The sequence below is a fragment of the Pinus tabuliformis genome, chromosome 4_2 (genome assembly GCF_031772625.1).
Source record: "Pinus tabuliformis cultivar Carrire ecotype Pingquan chromosome 4_2, CPIR1, whole genome shotgun sequence".
Classification (NCBI taxonomy): Eukaryota; Viridiplantae; Streptophyta; class Pinopsida; order Pinales; family Pinaceae; genus Pinus; species Pinus tabuliformis.
In genome coordinates this window covers 532,587,042-532,602,749 of record NC_142304.1, presented here as the reverse complement: position 1 = coordinate 532,602,749, position 15,708 = coordinate 532,587,042, and the positions used below count along the sequence as shown (strand labels likewise).

At 37.8% G+C, this 15,708-nt stretch overlaps 1 protein-coding gene across 1 annotated transcript; it reads left to right on the top strand.

Annotated features, from left to right (window-relative positions):
* Positions 1 to 4,735: 4,735 nt before the first annotated feature.
* On the top strand, positions 4,736 to 6,405 carry LOC149170380 (putative E3 ubiquitin-protein ligase ARI8). Its single transcript, XM_089425548.1, has 3 exons — positions 4,736 to 5,491; positions 5,785 to 5,970; positions 6,064 to 6,405. The coding sequence occupies exons 1-3, from the start codon at positions 4,736 to 4,738 to the stop codon at positions 6,403 to 6,405; spliced, it is 1,284 nt and encodes a 427-aa protein (XP_089281674.1).
* The last annotated feature ends 9,303 nt before the right edge of the window (positions 6,406 to 15,708 follow it).

Genomic DNA, 15,708 nt, shown 5'->3' with positions numbered 1-15,708 from the left:
GATACCCAACAAACTACAGTCTGTCCTCTTTCTGTCACTTCTTGCAAAATTGGAATCTGATGGTCAAAGAGAAAGTTATGACGATTTTCCCACGCTGACATGTTTGAGATCGAATTTAGGAGCCTCTAAATAGACTAACTTCCTCAGTTCATATCTTTGAAACTATAGCGAGATAAGATCTGAAATTTGATCACGAGGTTTGTCACAATTTTGGCTCAAATGGGTTTTAATTTCAGCTTCTGAATCTTTTTAGAAACAAAATGTATAGCAAAAATTCCACGATGACCTGTTTGAAGTAGCAAAACCCTAGAATCCAAAGTTCTCATACCAATTGTTATGCAACAAGCTTACAAAAATAGAAGAAAGAAATAGATCAATGACTTGAAAAGTAGTCTCTTCAAGGGGGAAACATCCTTTATATTACATAAAATGAAAATGTTAATCTAGGTTGTCATTGATGCCAATATAGCAGTGTTTGCGATTACAAATTCTTTGATACATGATTGCCCATTGATGCCCATTGGTCATAATTCTCATAGTGATGAAAGTTTGATATATGATGATATGATGAGATGGAGGACCCAAGTGGATTGAACAGCAGGAGGTCAATTGAACAGCAATTGAACAAAAAATGACGCGAGGTCAATTGAATAGCAATTCAACAGCAGGAGGTCAATTGAACAACAAATGACGTAGGAGGTCATTTGAACAACAATTGAACAACAAATGACACAATAGATCCAGTAAAGCAATAGGAGAAAGAAGCCAAAGAATAAGAGGAAGAGTTCATCAGAAGCCATCAAGGAAGTAAGTTATCACATATGCCCAAGGGTAAGTGTTATCAGAAGAACGAAGAGCAACAACGATATTAGAGGAGAAAAGAAGAAAACATCAGAGGAGCCATATCAGAAGTATCACATGTAATATATGCCTAAGAAGAACCGATATGAAGAAAACAGTGGAGGAGCATAAACAGAGTTATCGGAGGTCACAGGAAGATAAGTCATAGGAGAAATAGATATCAGAAGAGCGAAATAGTGAAGAGTGATCACAAGAGCAACAACTATCAAAAGAGCGAAGGTTAGGAGTGTACAGATGTTTGATCGTGGCTGAAGGCCCACGCTAAATCCTAGTCGTTGATCTCATTTTCAAACACTTACGTCACAGTCAACAGCAGGTCGTAGTCTCTGTTTTTAAACCATGTACTAGTTGAAGAACTGCAGGCCGTAGATTTGATGACCTCATATACCCAATGGATATCGGGTCATAAAGTGATCGAATGTTAATCTCAAAACGGACTCGAAATTTTATAGATCAAGGATTTATAATCCTTATCGGCTCCGTAAGGGCAGTTAAGCATCGTGAATGTTCCCCGACCGATATCATTGTGAACCATTGGATCCAGCGTGCCTTCATCAAACGATGTAGTATCGGCTATTGGGTTTGTTGATCGGGTGGATCAACAACCGTCGGATTAATGATGAGATCAACGGTGGAGAATAAATCCAATAAGACTTGGGACTGAGTGGACCCAAGAAGTTTATGGACACAAGTTTATTTTATTTGGGGTTCGGTCGTGTGCATTCACGTGGGACCAACGTTCGTTTGCAGGATTAAAGGAATAACTCTGTTTTTTCATGAAGTTGTGATCGCAATTAAAGGTGATGAAGTGGCATGTGGCACCTACATATGGGTAACGTATCTCGGGCATCTATCATAGAGAAGAGGTAACAGTTCACAACTCGTGAACTTGAAGGAACGGAGGAATCCGAAAGGTCAAGCGAACGAAAGGGGAAGTCGAAAGGTCAAGAAGCCAAAGGTCTAGCACACGATGAAGATACAAAAGAAGCCAAAGATCGAGTGAGAGAGATGTAAGCAGAAGGACAGAAGTAATCTGTAGGTCCAGCAGGACAGAAGGAAGCCGAAGGTCCAGCAGGGCAGAATGAAGGCGAAGGTCCAGCAAGAGAAAAGGAAGCCAAAGGTCCAGCAAGACAAGAGGAAACCGAAGGTCTAGCAGGACAGGAGGAACCCGAAGGACGAGGCAATTCTGTTGATTGGGTTAATCTTTGAAAGGCTCAGACCTGTGATTAATAAATCAAGTACATAACGCAACTTGAAGAACAATTCTGCGAAGGGGAAAAATAAAGCTTCATCTGACATCGTTTGAAGGGAGTAGTAGCCAACAGAAACATTAAAGCATTTGTGAGTCTAGTTCTAGGAAGTCAGAGATCACAATAGCAAGAATAGTGAGAAGCAGTCACGCTTGAAACAGATACCACAATAGTAAAGAACATAGGCTTGAAAATAGAGAATTCCTTTTGTGCATACGTTGAGGCTTAGCACAAATATCTTGTTGGAAAGCTTCAACAAATCTTGGAAACATTATTGGAGATCATCATACCTATTTGAAATCATCATTAGGTAAATTTGCAGACACTGTTAGGGAAATATGAAGAGTTGTGAAGAGTCCTTCATATGAAGGCTCGCTGTCATTGATGTAGCAGTGAAGGTGTAGATAGACAGAATTCAGTGAAGAAGATGTTGGGAGCAGAGAATTACTATCAAACATATCTAGACAAAATATAGCAGTGGGTTGGAGCCCAGAGGGTTGGTGCCCTGAAGGTTGGAGCCTCAAACAAACAAGTTTGGTGCCTTGACAAGATAAGGTTGGATCCCTTGGGGTCGGTGCCTCAGAATTGGAAAGATTGGTGTCCTTGGAATTGGTGCCTTGAGAAGACAAGGTTGGTACCCTAGATGTTGGAGCCTCACAAATGACCAAGTTGGTGCTTGGAAACATATTGAACACAACAATAACAATAGTGGGCTTCTATGGGGCACAATAATAACAATATGGGGACAACATGGGCACAACAATAACAATAAGGGTTACAATGACAATAATAATAAGGGAATACACTAGTATTATAGGGACCTAACAAAGCCCATATCTTTATTAGGATCTTCATTCTGACAAAGCCTTGTATTTAATGGTGTTTCGATATCTTGAATATACGAAGTAAAAAAGAGAGAGGAGAAAACTTCAAAATGCACATGTTAACTTCAGTTATATTTCAAATCTTTTAAACAAGGAACAACCTCTCTTTTTCTCAATAAGTAACGATGCCTCTTCCACCCGTACTACAAATATTCAATAAATGCTTCAAGCATACCTTTAAAGAAATAAAATAAAGGTTAAATAAGAGAAAGGCTTCCTCCACAATGAGGTGATGCAAACAACTTCATCGTGGTATTAAACAGGTCTTCTGGCAACAAAGAGATGCTTGCATCTCCTTGAGGTGACTCTGTTGGGTTACTCAATAGGCTCACTCACAGCGGAGTAACACGAGGGAATGTGTTTAACCCATATTATCAAAAGCTTGGTATACTTGTCATCTTTCTCCCTTAACAAAACACTTGAGGTGTTACTAGACTTATGTTGATATGTTTCAAGCTAAGAAAAAAATAGAAGAGGTTATTCCTTTAATCGAGATAAGTGATGTTTAGGTTAACTTATTACTTGATGTTCGCATATTAAATCTATTGGTAATTATGTTTTAATATGCTCATTTAATTTTTCAGAAAATCAGCTACAAGAAAATAATTTTGATGTCCATGAATGTACGAAACTGAGTCACCCCCGCCCTCTCAGTTTAGTCAAGTTTTCATCAAAATATACTCACCTCATTTAGTAGATGCTTTTGGGGACCAAAATCCTCCCAAAATGGGGGTGTATGATCTGGATTGGATGAGTATCTTCTTTTGCATCCATCTTGATGCCTTCAAAGTAGAAAAAGTGGAGGAATCAATCCACAAGACTATTTTTTCCAGCAGTCCTAGTTTGGAAAATTTCAAGTCAAAAACATCAAGAGTCATTTTGAGGCCTTAAATGAACATATTTTGCATTCTCAGCCTTACTATGGGATATGTAAATGTATATGTAATAGGATCATCCTAATAATGAAGGGATTGCATGTGTAATGTATGGATTGGTGTATATAGCGATGTTGTATTCATTATGGATGGTATGGATGTTATTTCAATGTATGAATCTATTTGAGGTATTTTGAGGCATTTCTGCTATTATTATCTATATTTGGGTTGTCATTAATGCTCACATTGTTGTACATTGTGTGAACTATTGAATTTTATGTATTTGGCTTATAACATTTGGTATGAGAGCATATAATCCTAGGGTTTTTATACTTTGAATGAATCACTTTTACATTTTCATTACATTTTTTTCTGTGATACTTCAAATGGTGAAATTTTTGGCATATTTAGAAGAAATATCAAGAAAAATTTGGTTAAAATTTAATATTTTAATTCACTATACTTTCATAGATATATTTGGTGGATTTTAGGGTTTGTGATTCATTAATAAGGACAACTGAATGTTTCTCGTCAAAAAAAGAGTAATAATGACAACAGAATGCTTCTCCTGGGAAAAATAGATGGCGGGGAGACCGCTTCACTTTGGGTTGTAAGCATTATTTTAAATTACATTTAAAATCAACCAGATAATGAATGGTTTTTGGTATCTGCGCCAAGTGACATGAGTATAAATATCAGCTAAGCAAAGATTGATTTAGTACAAAAAGTAAGGAGACAGAGTTTCTTGACAACATTGCGGTTTAACTTTAATTTGCTTCAACACGTTGAGAGAGTTTTGTTTCTGTGGATTCCGCAAGGCCCGGAAAAAAAGTCTCAGACTCTGATCTACTCGAACTCGACCAATATGGCTTTATACGATGAAATGTCCGATAATGAGATATATGACAAGGAAAGCGATGAAAGGGAAAGCAACGAAAGCGAAAACGAAGATGAAGAATTGAGATATGGAAGCATGGTGGAAATAGAAGGCATTCGTCATGATGACGATAAAGGACGTATGAAATATAAGGTTTTAAGTCTGAACGACATTGGTGAGCGTCAGCACAATGCTACCAAAAGCGTTTCCACTATGTTGGTTGTCTCCGAAGCCGAGGCAGCTATTCTCTTGCGTCACTTCGATTGGAATTCTATTAATGCCAACTATCAATGGTTTGCAAATGAGGAGAAAATGAGAAATGTTGTGGGCCTATTGTTGCAGCCAGACTATAAACATGAGACCAAAGAAGAAAAAATGGAGGAGTTAACTACCTGTCCGATATGTTTCTATGATTTCAAGATCAGAGACATGAAGTCACTCAATTACTGTGACCATTTATTTTGCCAAGATTGTTGGCGAACTTTTATTCACACATCTATAAATCATGATGGTGCAGGATGCCTCAACCTACGATGTCCACATCAAGGTCCACGATGCCGTGCCATTGTGAGTGAAGACATGGTCTCTTCTCTGGGGTTATCTGATGAAGATACGAACAAATATAGAACCTATCTTGTGAGGTCATATGTTGAACAAAACAGTATGGTTAAATGGTGTCCAGCGCCAGACTGTGCGTACTGTGTGGAGGTTGACTCTGCTAATTCTAATGTAGCTCATGAGGAGGTTGTCTGCAATTGTTCACATAAATTTTGCTGGAATTGTTTAGAGGAGTCTCATCGTCCAATAGGCTGCAACACAGTCAAAAAATGGATTAATCAAATTGATAATGGTGATTCACTCAATGCGTACTAGATATTTTGCAATCCAAGCCGTGTCCAAAGTGTGATCAACCAATAGAGAAAAATCAAGGGTGTATGCACATGACATGTACGGCCCCATGTGAATTTCAATTCTGTTGGTTATGCCTTGGTGACTGGTTTAAACATAATTCTTGCAATCAATATAGTCCTGATCAGGTTGCAACAACATCAGGAAGAATTGATGCAGGGAATCAATCCAGGAATTTGGCCTCCGTCGATTCTAGGGAAAGATTTGCAGCTAAAACATCTTCTTCGGATAGGTTGGTATTTTATATGGAAAGATGGAAGGCAAATGAAAAGTCAGAGGAAAAGGCGTTATCTGATCTGCAAGCTGTGCGAGAGGTAGAGATTAAAAGATTGAATCAGTGTAAATAGACAAGAATGAGTCGATCTGGTTTAACAAAGTTCAAATGTGTGGTAGATGCATGGTTGCAGATAGCAGAATGCAGGCACATGCTTAAATGGACATATGCATATGGCTATTATTTAACCCCAGCATCCAGCGATCATGATCAAGAAGCTGATAATGTTCGCAAAAAACAAATTCTTTTCGAATTCCTGCAAGGTGAAGCTGAAAGTAGTTTAGAACGACTTCATCATTGCGTTGAACAAGAGTTGCAAGACCATATAGAAATCGCCCTTAAAGCTGACGCTGATACTTCGACTGGGAAAAAGGCGTTGCGCGATTTTGATGACTTCTGTATCAGGCTTGAAAAGCTCACAAAATCGACGGGCCAATATTTTGAAAACCTAATTCATGTTGAATATGTAATTTAAACTGCACATTTATAACTCCAAAACCACCGCAGCAAAACCGCAAACCACCTTGATGCATATCGGACCGCCTTTGGTCACAAGGCAGTTTCCGTACACAAGAACCCGATACAATATAGTGCAGACGCGTGGCTCTCAGCATACATAAGTAGAAGTCACTTTTCGGGTGCTATCGTTCAGTCAGGTAAGGCCTCCCGATATCTCCGTCCACCGTCCGATCTGCTACACCATTTTTGGCCATCGATTGTTCAACCTGCATACGAACCAGCATTAAAAGCTTTGCGTGGATTAAAATTTTGGGTTGACCGCCGGAAAAGAAATTCAATGAATTAATTATGTTCGTATATAGGTTGGTGAAAATTTAAAGTTTAATGTTTTTATATATATCGGAGGTATGGGCACATATGCACGTTATGTAATTTTTGGTATGGCATATGTACAATATGTAAGTTTTTTTTTAATGCGTATTGACCATTGTGTGAGAATGTATTAATTTTGCACAGCAGTGCATAAGAAAAAAAGCGAAGGAGCGCAATTTTTTTTTGTATGTTTTCAGTTGACTGGTGGTGAAGATCGCAGCAGCGAAAAACCAAGGGAGATGCACAGCAGTGCATAATTCAGTGTTGATTTTTTTTTGTATTGGATATGCATTGAAATGCAAAAGAAAAGAACGCACAGGTATTCTTTTTGAAATTGGAATGTAATGAAATTTTACTGCATAAGTAAAATAGTTTTACAGCAGTAATGTAAATGGGGGTTTTACAGCAGTAAAAGAAAATGAGAATTTTACCCAGCACAGTAAATTCTCAGAAGGAGACAGAGTTTTGTTAAATGTATTTTTGGGTGAATCCCTCTCAGCAAAGAGGATGAATATGTATCAGTGATTTTTGTTTTAATGAATAGAAATCCTTTTTATGGTGGTGCAATACTCTGTTCTCAGTCATTTTTTAAAGCTTCCCTGTGCACAAAAGATCCTGTGGAGAGGAAACAGAGCACTGCCTCTGTGGAATTTATTTTTTTTGTTTTTGGGATTTTGCCAGAAAAATCCCCAACAGTTGTATCAGAGCAGGCTTAGGCTCTTTGAAGGTGCTCAAGAAGCTGAAAGGAGGAGTCTTTTGTTGCAGCAGTAAATCTTCTCCAGCAGAGTGAAGACACAGTCAACAAAAGATTCAGGTATTCCTCAAAGTTTTCTTTTTGTTACTGCTGAAGAGACAGTCAGTGTTTTAAATACAAAGTGAAGGAATGGCTAGCACAAGCACTAGCATGGGTATGTTTAATACCCAGCTCCCACAGTTCAATGGGAAAAACTATGACTATTGGGCAATAACTATGAGAGCCTTGTTTGCCTCTCAAGATTTATGGGAAATAGTTGAAGATGGTTTTGAAGAACCAGCATATGAAAATGAGTTTAATAGATTAACTCCAGCAGAGAAGGATCTGCTGAAGAGCAATAGGAAGAAGGATTCAAAAGCCCGTGTGTTTTTGTATCTAGCAGTAGACCAGAGTGTGTTTCCAAGGATAGCAGCAGCTAAGACAACAAATGAAGCATGGCAAACCCCCAAGACAGCCTATCAAGGCATGGAGAGAGTGAAGACAGCAAAACTACAATTGCTGAGAAAAGATTTTGAGAATCTGAGCATGAAGGAGTTAGATAATATTGACTCATTCTTCACACATGTGATTGGTTTGGTCACACAGATGAGGACTCATGGAGAAACCATTGAAGAAAGGAGGATTGTGGAGAAAATATTGAGGGTCTTACCCTCAAAGTTTGATGCAATTGTCACCACCATAGAGGAGACAAAGGATCTCTCAAACTTTTCAGTTGATGAGCTTCATGCATCACTGATAACACATGAGCAGAGGTTGAGTAGAAATGAAAACTCATCTCTAGAGCAAGCCTTCAAGACCCAGATGTCCTTTGGAAGAGGAAGAGGTCAAGGCAGAGGAAACAAGAGAGGAAGAGGTAGAAGCCAAAACAGAGGTGGAAGGAACAGCCCAGCAAATGCTCAAGGAAGAGGTAGCAATCCAAATCAGAACCAAGGCCAAGGTAGCAGCCAACAAAGAGGACAACATCATGCTCAAGGACAAAGGTATGAAAAATCCAATGTCCAATGCTATTATTGTAAAAAATATGGGCATTATGCCAGTGAATGTAGGAAGAAGCAGCATGATATGAACAATAGATCAAATGCAAATGTCACTAGAGAAAACATCAGTCAAGATAATGTGTTGTTATCTTGTAACATGGCTAAAACAAAGAGTGAAGACATATGGTTTTTAGACTCAGGTTGCAGCAACCATATGACAGGAAACATAGCCCTCTTTTCTGCTCTAGATCAGAATATGAAATCAGATGTCACACTAGGAACTGATAGTAAAATCTCTGTTATGGGAAAAGGAGAGGTAAAGATATTTACAAAGCAAGGAGAAAGGAAAACCATAGCAGATGTATACTATGTCCCCGGAATGAGATGTAATCTCTTGAGTATTGGACAGCTTGTTCAAAAGGGGTACAATGTTTTCTTTGTGAATGATGTGTGCACCATCATGGATATAGCACCCAGCAAACGATGCATTGCTGAAGTAAAAATGACAAGGAATAGGATGTTCCCTCTCAGGATCAGGGCAGATTTGAAAAACAAAAATGAAATTTCAGCAGTTACCCAAGAGGCTTTCCAAAGCGTGCCAAAGGATGAAAATTGGTTGTGGCACTTGAGATTTGGACATCTCAATTTTGGAGGTTTAAATTTGTTGAGTAGGAAAGGAATGGTAAGAGGACTACCATTGATAGAGAAACTGGACAACCTTTGTGAAGGTTGCATTTTGGGAAACCAACACAGAGAAAGTTTTCCATCAGGGAAGAGCATAAGGGCAAAGGCACCCTTAGAAATCATCCACTCAGATTTATGTGGACCAATGCAAGCTCCATCATTAGCAGGCAGCCAATATTTCCTAACATTCATTGATGACTTTACAAGAAAAACTTGGGTATATTTTCTTAAAAATAAAAGTGAAGTGTTTGAAAAATTCCGAAATTTCAAAGCACTTGTGGAGAACCAAAGCGAGCTGCATATAAAAGTTTTGAGAATTGATAGAGGAGGTGAGTATATCTCCAAGGAATTCCTAATATTTTGTAGAGAAAATGGAATTCAAAAACAATTTACAGCTAGGTACACCCCACAGCAAAATGGAGTTGCTGAAAGGAAGAACAAAACCATCATGAATATGGCGAGGAGCATGCTGAAGGCAAAGCATTTGCCAAATTATTATTGGGCTGAAGCTGTAAATTGTGTAGTGTATATTTTGAACAGGTGTCCTACAAAAGCAGTGTTGAAAAAAGTGCCGGAAGAAGCATGGAGTGGGAGAAAGCAAGGAGTCACCCACATGAGAGTTTTTGGATGTGTGGCCTATGCACACATACCAGATCAGCTAAGGAGGAAGTTGGACAGCAAAGGGGAGAAATGTCTTTTCATTGGATACAGTGAGGAATCCAAAGCCTACAGGTTGTATATCCCATCCACCAAGAATTTTTTTGTCAGCAGAGATGTTCAATTCATTGAAGAGGAAGCTTGGGATGGAAGCATAGAGAAAACAGTGAATGTTAAAAACTATTTGTCTCATGATGAAGATGATGAGGAGGTGCCTGAAATGCATCCCCAAACAGCAGCGCCAACACAAGGACAACAAGGGACACCATTGAGGATAAATGAAAGTGCTTTTCCAAGCACACCAGAAGGTGGAAATTCAAGTGCATCTTCAAGCACTTGCACACCAAGTGAAAGAGGTATGAAATTTAGAAATCTAAGTGACATTTATGATGAAGGAATGAATTCCTTATTTGCCTTGTATTGTCATGTTGATGATCCTATTCATTTCGAAGATGCAATTAAAGATAGGAAATGGATAGAAGCTATGGATGAGGAAATTAATGCCATAGAGAGAAACAAAACATGGGATTTGGTTGAGCTACCAAAAGGAAAAGAAGTCATTGGAGTGAAATGGGTCTACAAGACCAAAAGCAATGCTGAAGGCAAGATAGAAAGGCACAAGGCAAGGCTGGTTGTCAAAGGGTACAAGCAGCAATATGGGAGAGATTATGAGGAGACTTTCGCACCAGTTGCAAGAATGGAAAGCGTGAGAGCAGTGATGTCCATAGCAGCACAAAACAAATGGAAAGTCTACCAAATGGACGTGAAGTCAACATTCCTAAATGGAGTGTTAATGGAAGAGGTTTATGTTGAACAGCCTCTAGGCTATGAGAAGAAAGGTGAAGAGCGCAAAGTGTGCAAATTGAAGAAAGCTCTTTATGGGCTGAAGCAAGCGCCAAGAGCATGGTACAGCAGGATAGATTCATATCTATTGGATAATGAATTCGACAAGTGTGAGGGAGAACCCACTGTCTACATCAAAGAAAAAGATGGTAAAATTTTGATTGTTGTCTTATATGTTGATGATGTTATTTTCACAGGTAATGATGATCAGCTCATTGAGAATTTTAAATCAGTCATGAAAGAGGAATTTGAAATGACTGACATGGGTTTCTTGAGATACTTCTTAGGCATAGAAGGAGATAAAAATGAAAAAGGAATTTTTATCTCACAAGCAAGATATGTAAATCAAGTATTGAGCAGATTTAACATGCAAGAATGCAAGGCAGCAATCACTCCCACAGTAATGGGATTAAAACTCAGCAGAGAGGACAGCAGCAAGGATTTTGATCCTAGTTTGTACAAGAGTATTGTTGGCAGCCTTATGTATTTAACAGCTACTAGACCTGACATTATGTTTGTTGTTAGTTTAATTTCCAGATTCATGGAGAGGCCAAAGGAGGCACATTGGCAGGCAGCAAAAAGAATTTTGAGGTATGTCAAAGGTACCAAAATGTTTGGCATATTATATAGTGTCTCAGAAAGTTCAGATTTAATTGGATACACTGATAGTGATTGGGCTAGAAGTGTAGATGATCGGAAAAGCACTTCCGGTTATGTCTTTCATATGGGTTCAGGAGCCATTTCATGGGCTTCTAAGAAGCAGTCCATTGTAGCATTGTCTACAGCAGAGGCTGAATATGTGGCAGCTACAGCAGCAGCATGTCAAGCAGTTTGGATGAGAAGAATGTTGAGGAGCTTAGGCCAAGAGCAGGCAAAAGCGACAGTGATTTTTTGTGACAATAACTCAGCTATTGCATTGTCAAAGAATTCAGTGTTTCATAAGAGAACGAAACACATTGATACAAGGTTTCACTACATCAGAGAATTGGTGAACAATGGAGAAATTGTCCTAGAACATTGCAAGACTCAAGAGCAGGTAGCAGACATCTTGACAAAGCCATTGGATCAGAAAAGCTTTGAATTTCTGAGGAAGTGTCTGGGTATGACTAAATGCCCAGCAGTTGAAATTAAAGGGGAGTGTTGAATATGTAATTTAAACTGCACATTTATAACTCCAAAACCACCACAGCAAAACCGCAAACCACCTTGATGCATATCGGACCGCCTTTGGTCACAAGGAAGTTTCCGTACACAAGAGCCCGATACAATATAGTGCAAATGCGTGGCTCTCAGCATACGTAAGCAGAAGTCACTTTTCGGGTGCTATCGTTCAGTCAGGTAAGGCCTCCCGATATCTCCATCCACCGTCCAATCTGCTCCACCATTTTTGCCCATCGATTGTTCAACCTGCATACAAACCAACATTAAAAGCTTTGCGTGGATTAAAATTTTGGGTTGACCGCCGGAAAAGAAATTCAATGAATTAATTATGTTCGTAGATAGGTTGGTGAAAATTTAAAGTTTAATGTTTTTATATATATCGGAGGTATGGGCACATATGCACGTTATGTAATTGTTGGTATGGCATATGTACAATATGTAAGTTTTTTTTTAATGCGTATTGACCATTGTGTGAGAATGTATTAATTTTGCACAGCAGTGCATAAGAAAAAAAACGAAGGAGCGCAATTTTTTTTTGTATGTTTTCAGTTGACTGGTGGTGAAGATCGCAGCAACGAAAAACCAAGGGAGATGCACAGCAGTGCATAGTTCAGTGTTGATTTTTTTTGTATTGGATATGCATTGAAATGCAAAAGAAAAGAACGCACAGGTATTCTTTTTGAAATTGGAATGTAATGAAATTTTACTGCATAAGTAAAATAGTTTTACAGCAGTAATGTAAATGGGGGTTTTACAGCAGTAAAAGAAAATGAGAATTTTACCCAGCACAGTAAATTCTCAGAAGGAGACAGAGTTTTGTTAAATGTATTTTTGGGTGAATCCCTCTCAGCAAAGAGGATGAATATGTATCAGTGATTTTTGTTTTAATGAATAGAAATCCTTTTTATGGTGGTGCAATACTCTGTTCTCGGTCATTTTTTAAAGCTTCCCTGTGCACAAAAGATCCTGTGGAGAGGAAACAGAGCATTGCCTCTGTGGAGTTTATTTTTTTTGTTTTTGGGATTTTGCCAGAAAAATCCCCAACAATTCATGCTTTTGAAAACAATCTCTCCGAAGTTAGTCGGATTAATGCACCAGCAGCGTGTGCATGAAGAAGCAATTATTACTAGAACCAGTAGGCACTTATTATTAAGCAGTGCAAGTGGGCCGCTGGACTCGGATGAATTTTTCTCATATTTTGCTGCATCTTTGTTGGTTCCAGTGGATTAAGGATCTTGGACGTTTGTGGCAACCCAATCCTTTTGATTGATTATCCAGTCAATATTATTGATTATTCATGATTATTTATTTTAATAAAATGTGATCTTTGTTTTTAGTGGAATCTCATAAGGGGAAGCAAAGATTTACTTTTGACCTATGTATTGTTTATGTGGACTTGTTTTGGTGTTACTTGTGTATATATAAGTGGAAAGTTCAATTTCCATGAAGATTTACTCTTTTGATGTATCTATTGTTATAGGTGGACCTGTTTTGTTGAGCGTGAATTGTGTATAGATAAGTGGATTAAATCATATCTCCATGTTTAAGCAGTTCTTTTCGGTGCAAGTAACCTTGAAGATTAATTTTATTTTCACTATCATATTACTCATGTATATCTTTGTTTGGACATAATAAGGATCTTGGTTTATGGCACCCAAATCCTTGTGATTGATTACTAGTTCAATATTATTATATGTTTGTAATATTTGTTTTAATAAGAAGTGGTGATTTATATTTATATTTTATGTGTGATTTCATTTATGGAGGTTATATTAAATGGTATTAGGACATGCAAGTATAAGTTTAATAAATTACATTATATCTTTTTCAATTTAATGTTTAAAGGGGTTGTATTCTATAGTGGGAAGCAACGAGTTCTTCATAGTTAGGCAAGGTTCAATTCTGGCTTAGCTTTGATGTAGTTATTCAACATGTTCTAGCACCTAGAGAGACTAGATAAAAATTGGTTTGTGATGCTTGCATAGATAATTGGATTAAATCTCATTCTAGTGTCCTTTTAAAACAACTCTTCTAGTGTAGAATGGCTAGTGATTTGGTGTTTTGTTAATCCGCTCCTTCTATAAGGTCAACGACATAATTTAATTACCTTTTTCCATGGAAATGGTATATATGGGCACCTAGAAATTTCACATGTTCAAACCTTGACTAGGCATATATTGGCACCTAAAGATTTTATTGCAATTGTGTTTTTTTTAAACAACCATTGCATAATACATAGAATAGTATCATGCTCACCTCTGCTCAAAGATAGTTGGGTTTTTTTTTTCCTACTTACATCTTAGCACGAAACATAACTTTCACCTACTTTCACATTTTCCTTCAGCTCTAACTTTCATTGGAAAACTTTACAAAGGAAGGCCCAATGTATACAAAGTAAAAAAATGCAGTTACAACTATACTTACAGAAATGGCTAAAACACCTCTTGTTGAGATTTCCATTTACTAGTATCCAAATCCTATGTAGATGGCTATGTTACTTTCAACTCAATGCAAATAGACAATTCACCCCATATGCTAATTTGAGCCTTAACACATGGCCAACAACATTGATTTGGAGTCTCCCAAAAAGACTTGTTCATAAATTTTGGGCTGCAATAACCTTTTTCATGCTAAGCCTTACATACATTCTTATATTGTATATTGTTTTTAAACATATTTATATTTATGGTATGAATACATTGTTTCCAGTTCATGGGAAAATTAATTGAAATAAACTACTTTCATTTGCAAAGTCATCATTTCAGGACCTAATGTAATTATCATTTGATGATGTTGTAGACTGTTAGAAGGGCAATGTTTACATTGTAGCTAGTTGTTATAAGCATTGGTTATAATGGGAAAATCTCACAATAATGGTCTTGTATTTCAATAGAATTTTTCTTGACATATATAGCAACTTATAGTTTCATGGAAATCTCCAAACTATCCTCTAGAACAGGAGTGAAAGTCCATATTTATATATTTTAATGAAAAGGTCTTATCCATACTCGATCAGGGGTGAGGACATTAGTGCATTGGTTAAGGTGGACCTCTAGGTAGATATTTCAGCAAGACTACCTTGAACTCTCGTCAGAATCAAGTGCACATGGAATCATGTGATAATTAGAAGAGGAAATTTAAAACCAATTTTCTAATTTTCTAAATGGCATGTGATGTTCTATGGCCACCATAATTCTATAGCAACTTGTATACATCTTGTTAATAACATTTTTTGTATATGTTTGGGAAAACTTGTTGCGGCCCTATTTAGTTGTGTTGGCAAAAAAATGACAACATGGAAGAGACCCTAGGTTGTTCAGCCTCAAGGGGCCAACAAGGCTCCGCTGTAGTCTAGGACAATGCTGGCATTTTCACCTTACCCGTAAGGCAAGGAATCTCAATCAAGGTGTCACGCTGCCGAATTTTGATGGGGTTGGGTGGGGTATCAAGTAAATACAAATATTGTACAACAATAGCTCATCACACCCAATTCTCAGTACTATCTAAGACTGTCATTCTACTCGTACCATCGCAGGAAACTACCTAGTTATTCATCATTCATTTAAAAATTAAATAACCCATAAGGAACACAACAATATAATAAGCAACCAAAATTCATTCTTTCATTAACTGCAATATAAGAGAGTACATGACAGAGTATAAAAGGCTTGAACCCTATTCATCAAATACACAAAGAGTACATTTTCATACAATGCAACTCACGAGAATGGAAATAAGTAGATTAGAGGATAGTCCTACCCTTTCTCACCCACTTCATTTCCAACCTCTTCCTTGTGCTATACTTTTCCTTTTATCCTTTGCTCTACATTCCCACTGCGAGTTCCGCTCGGCTGACTCCACGCTCAGATGG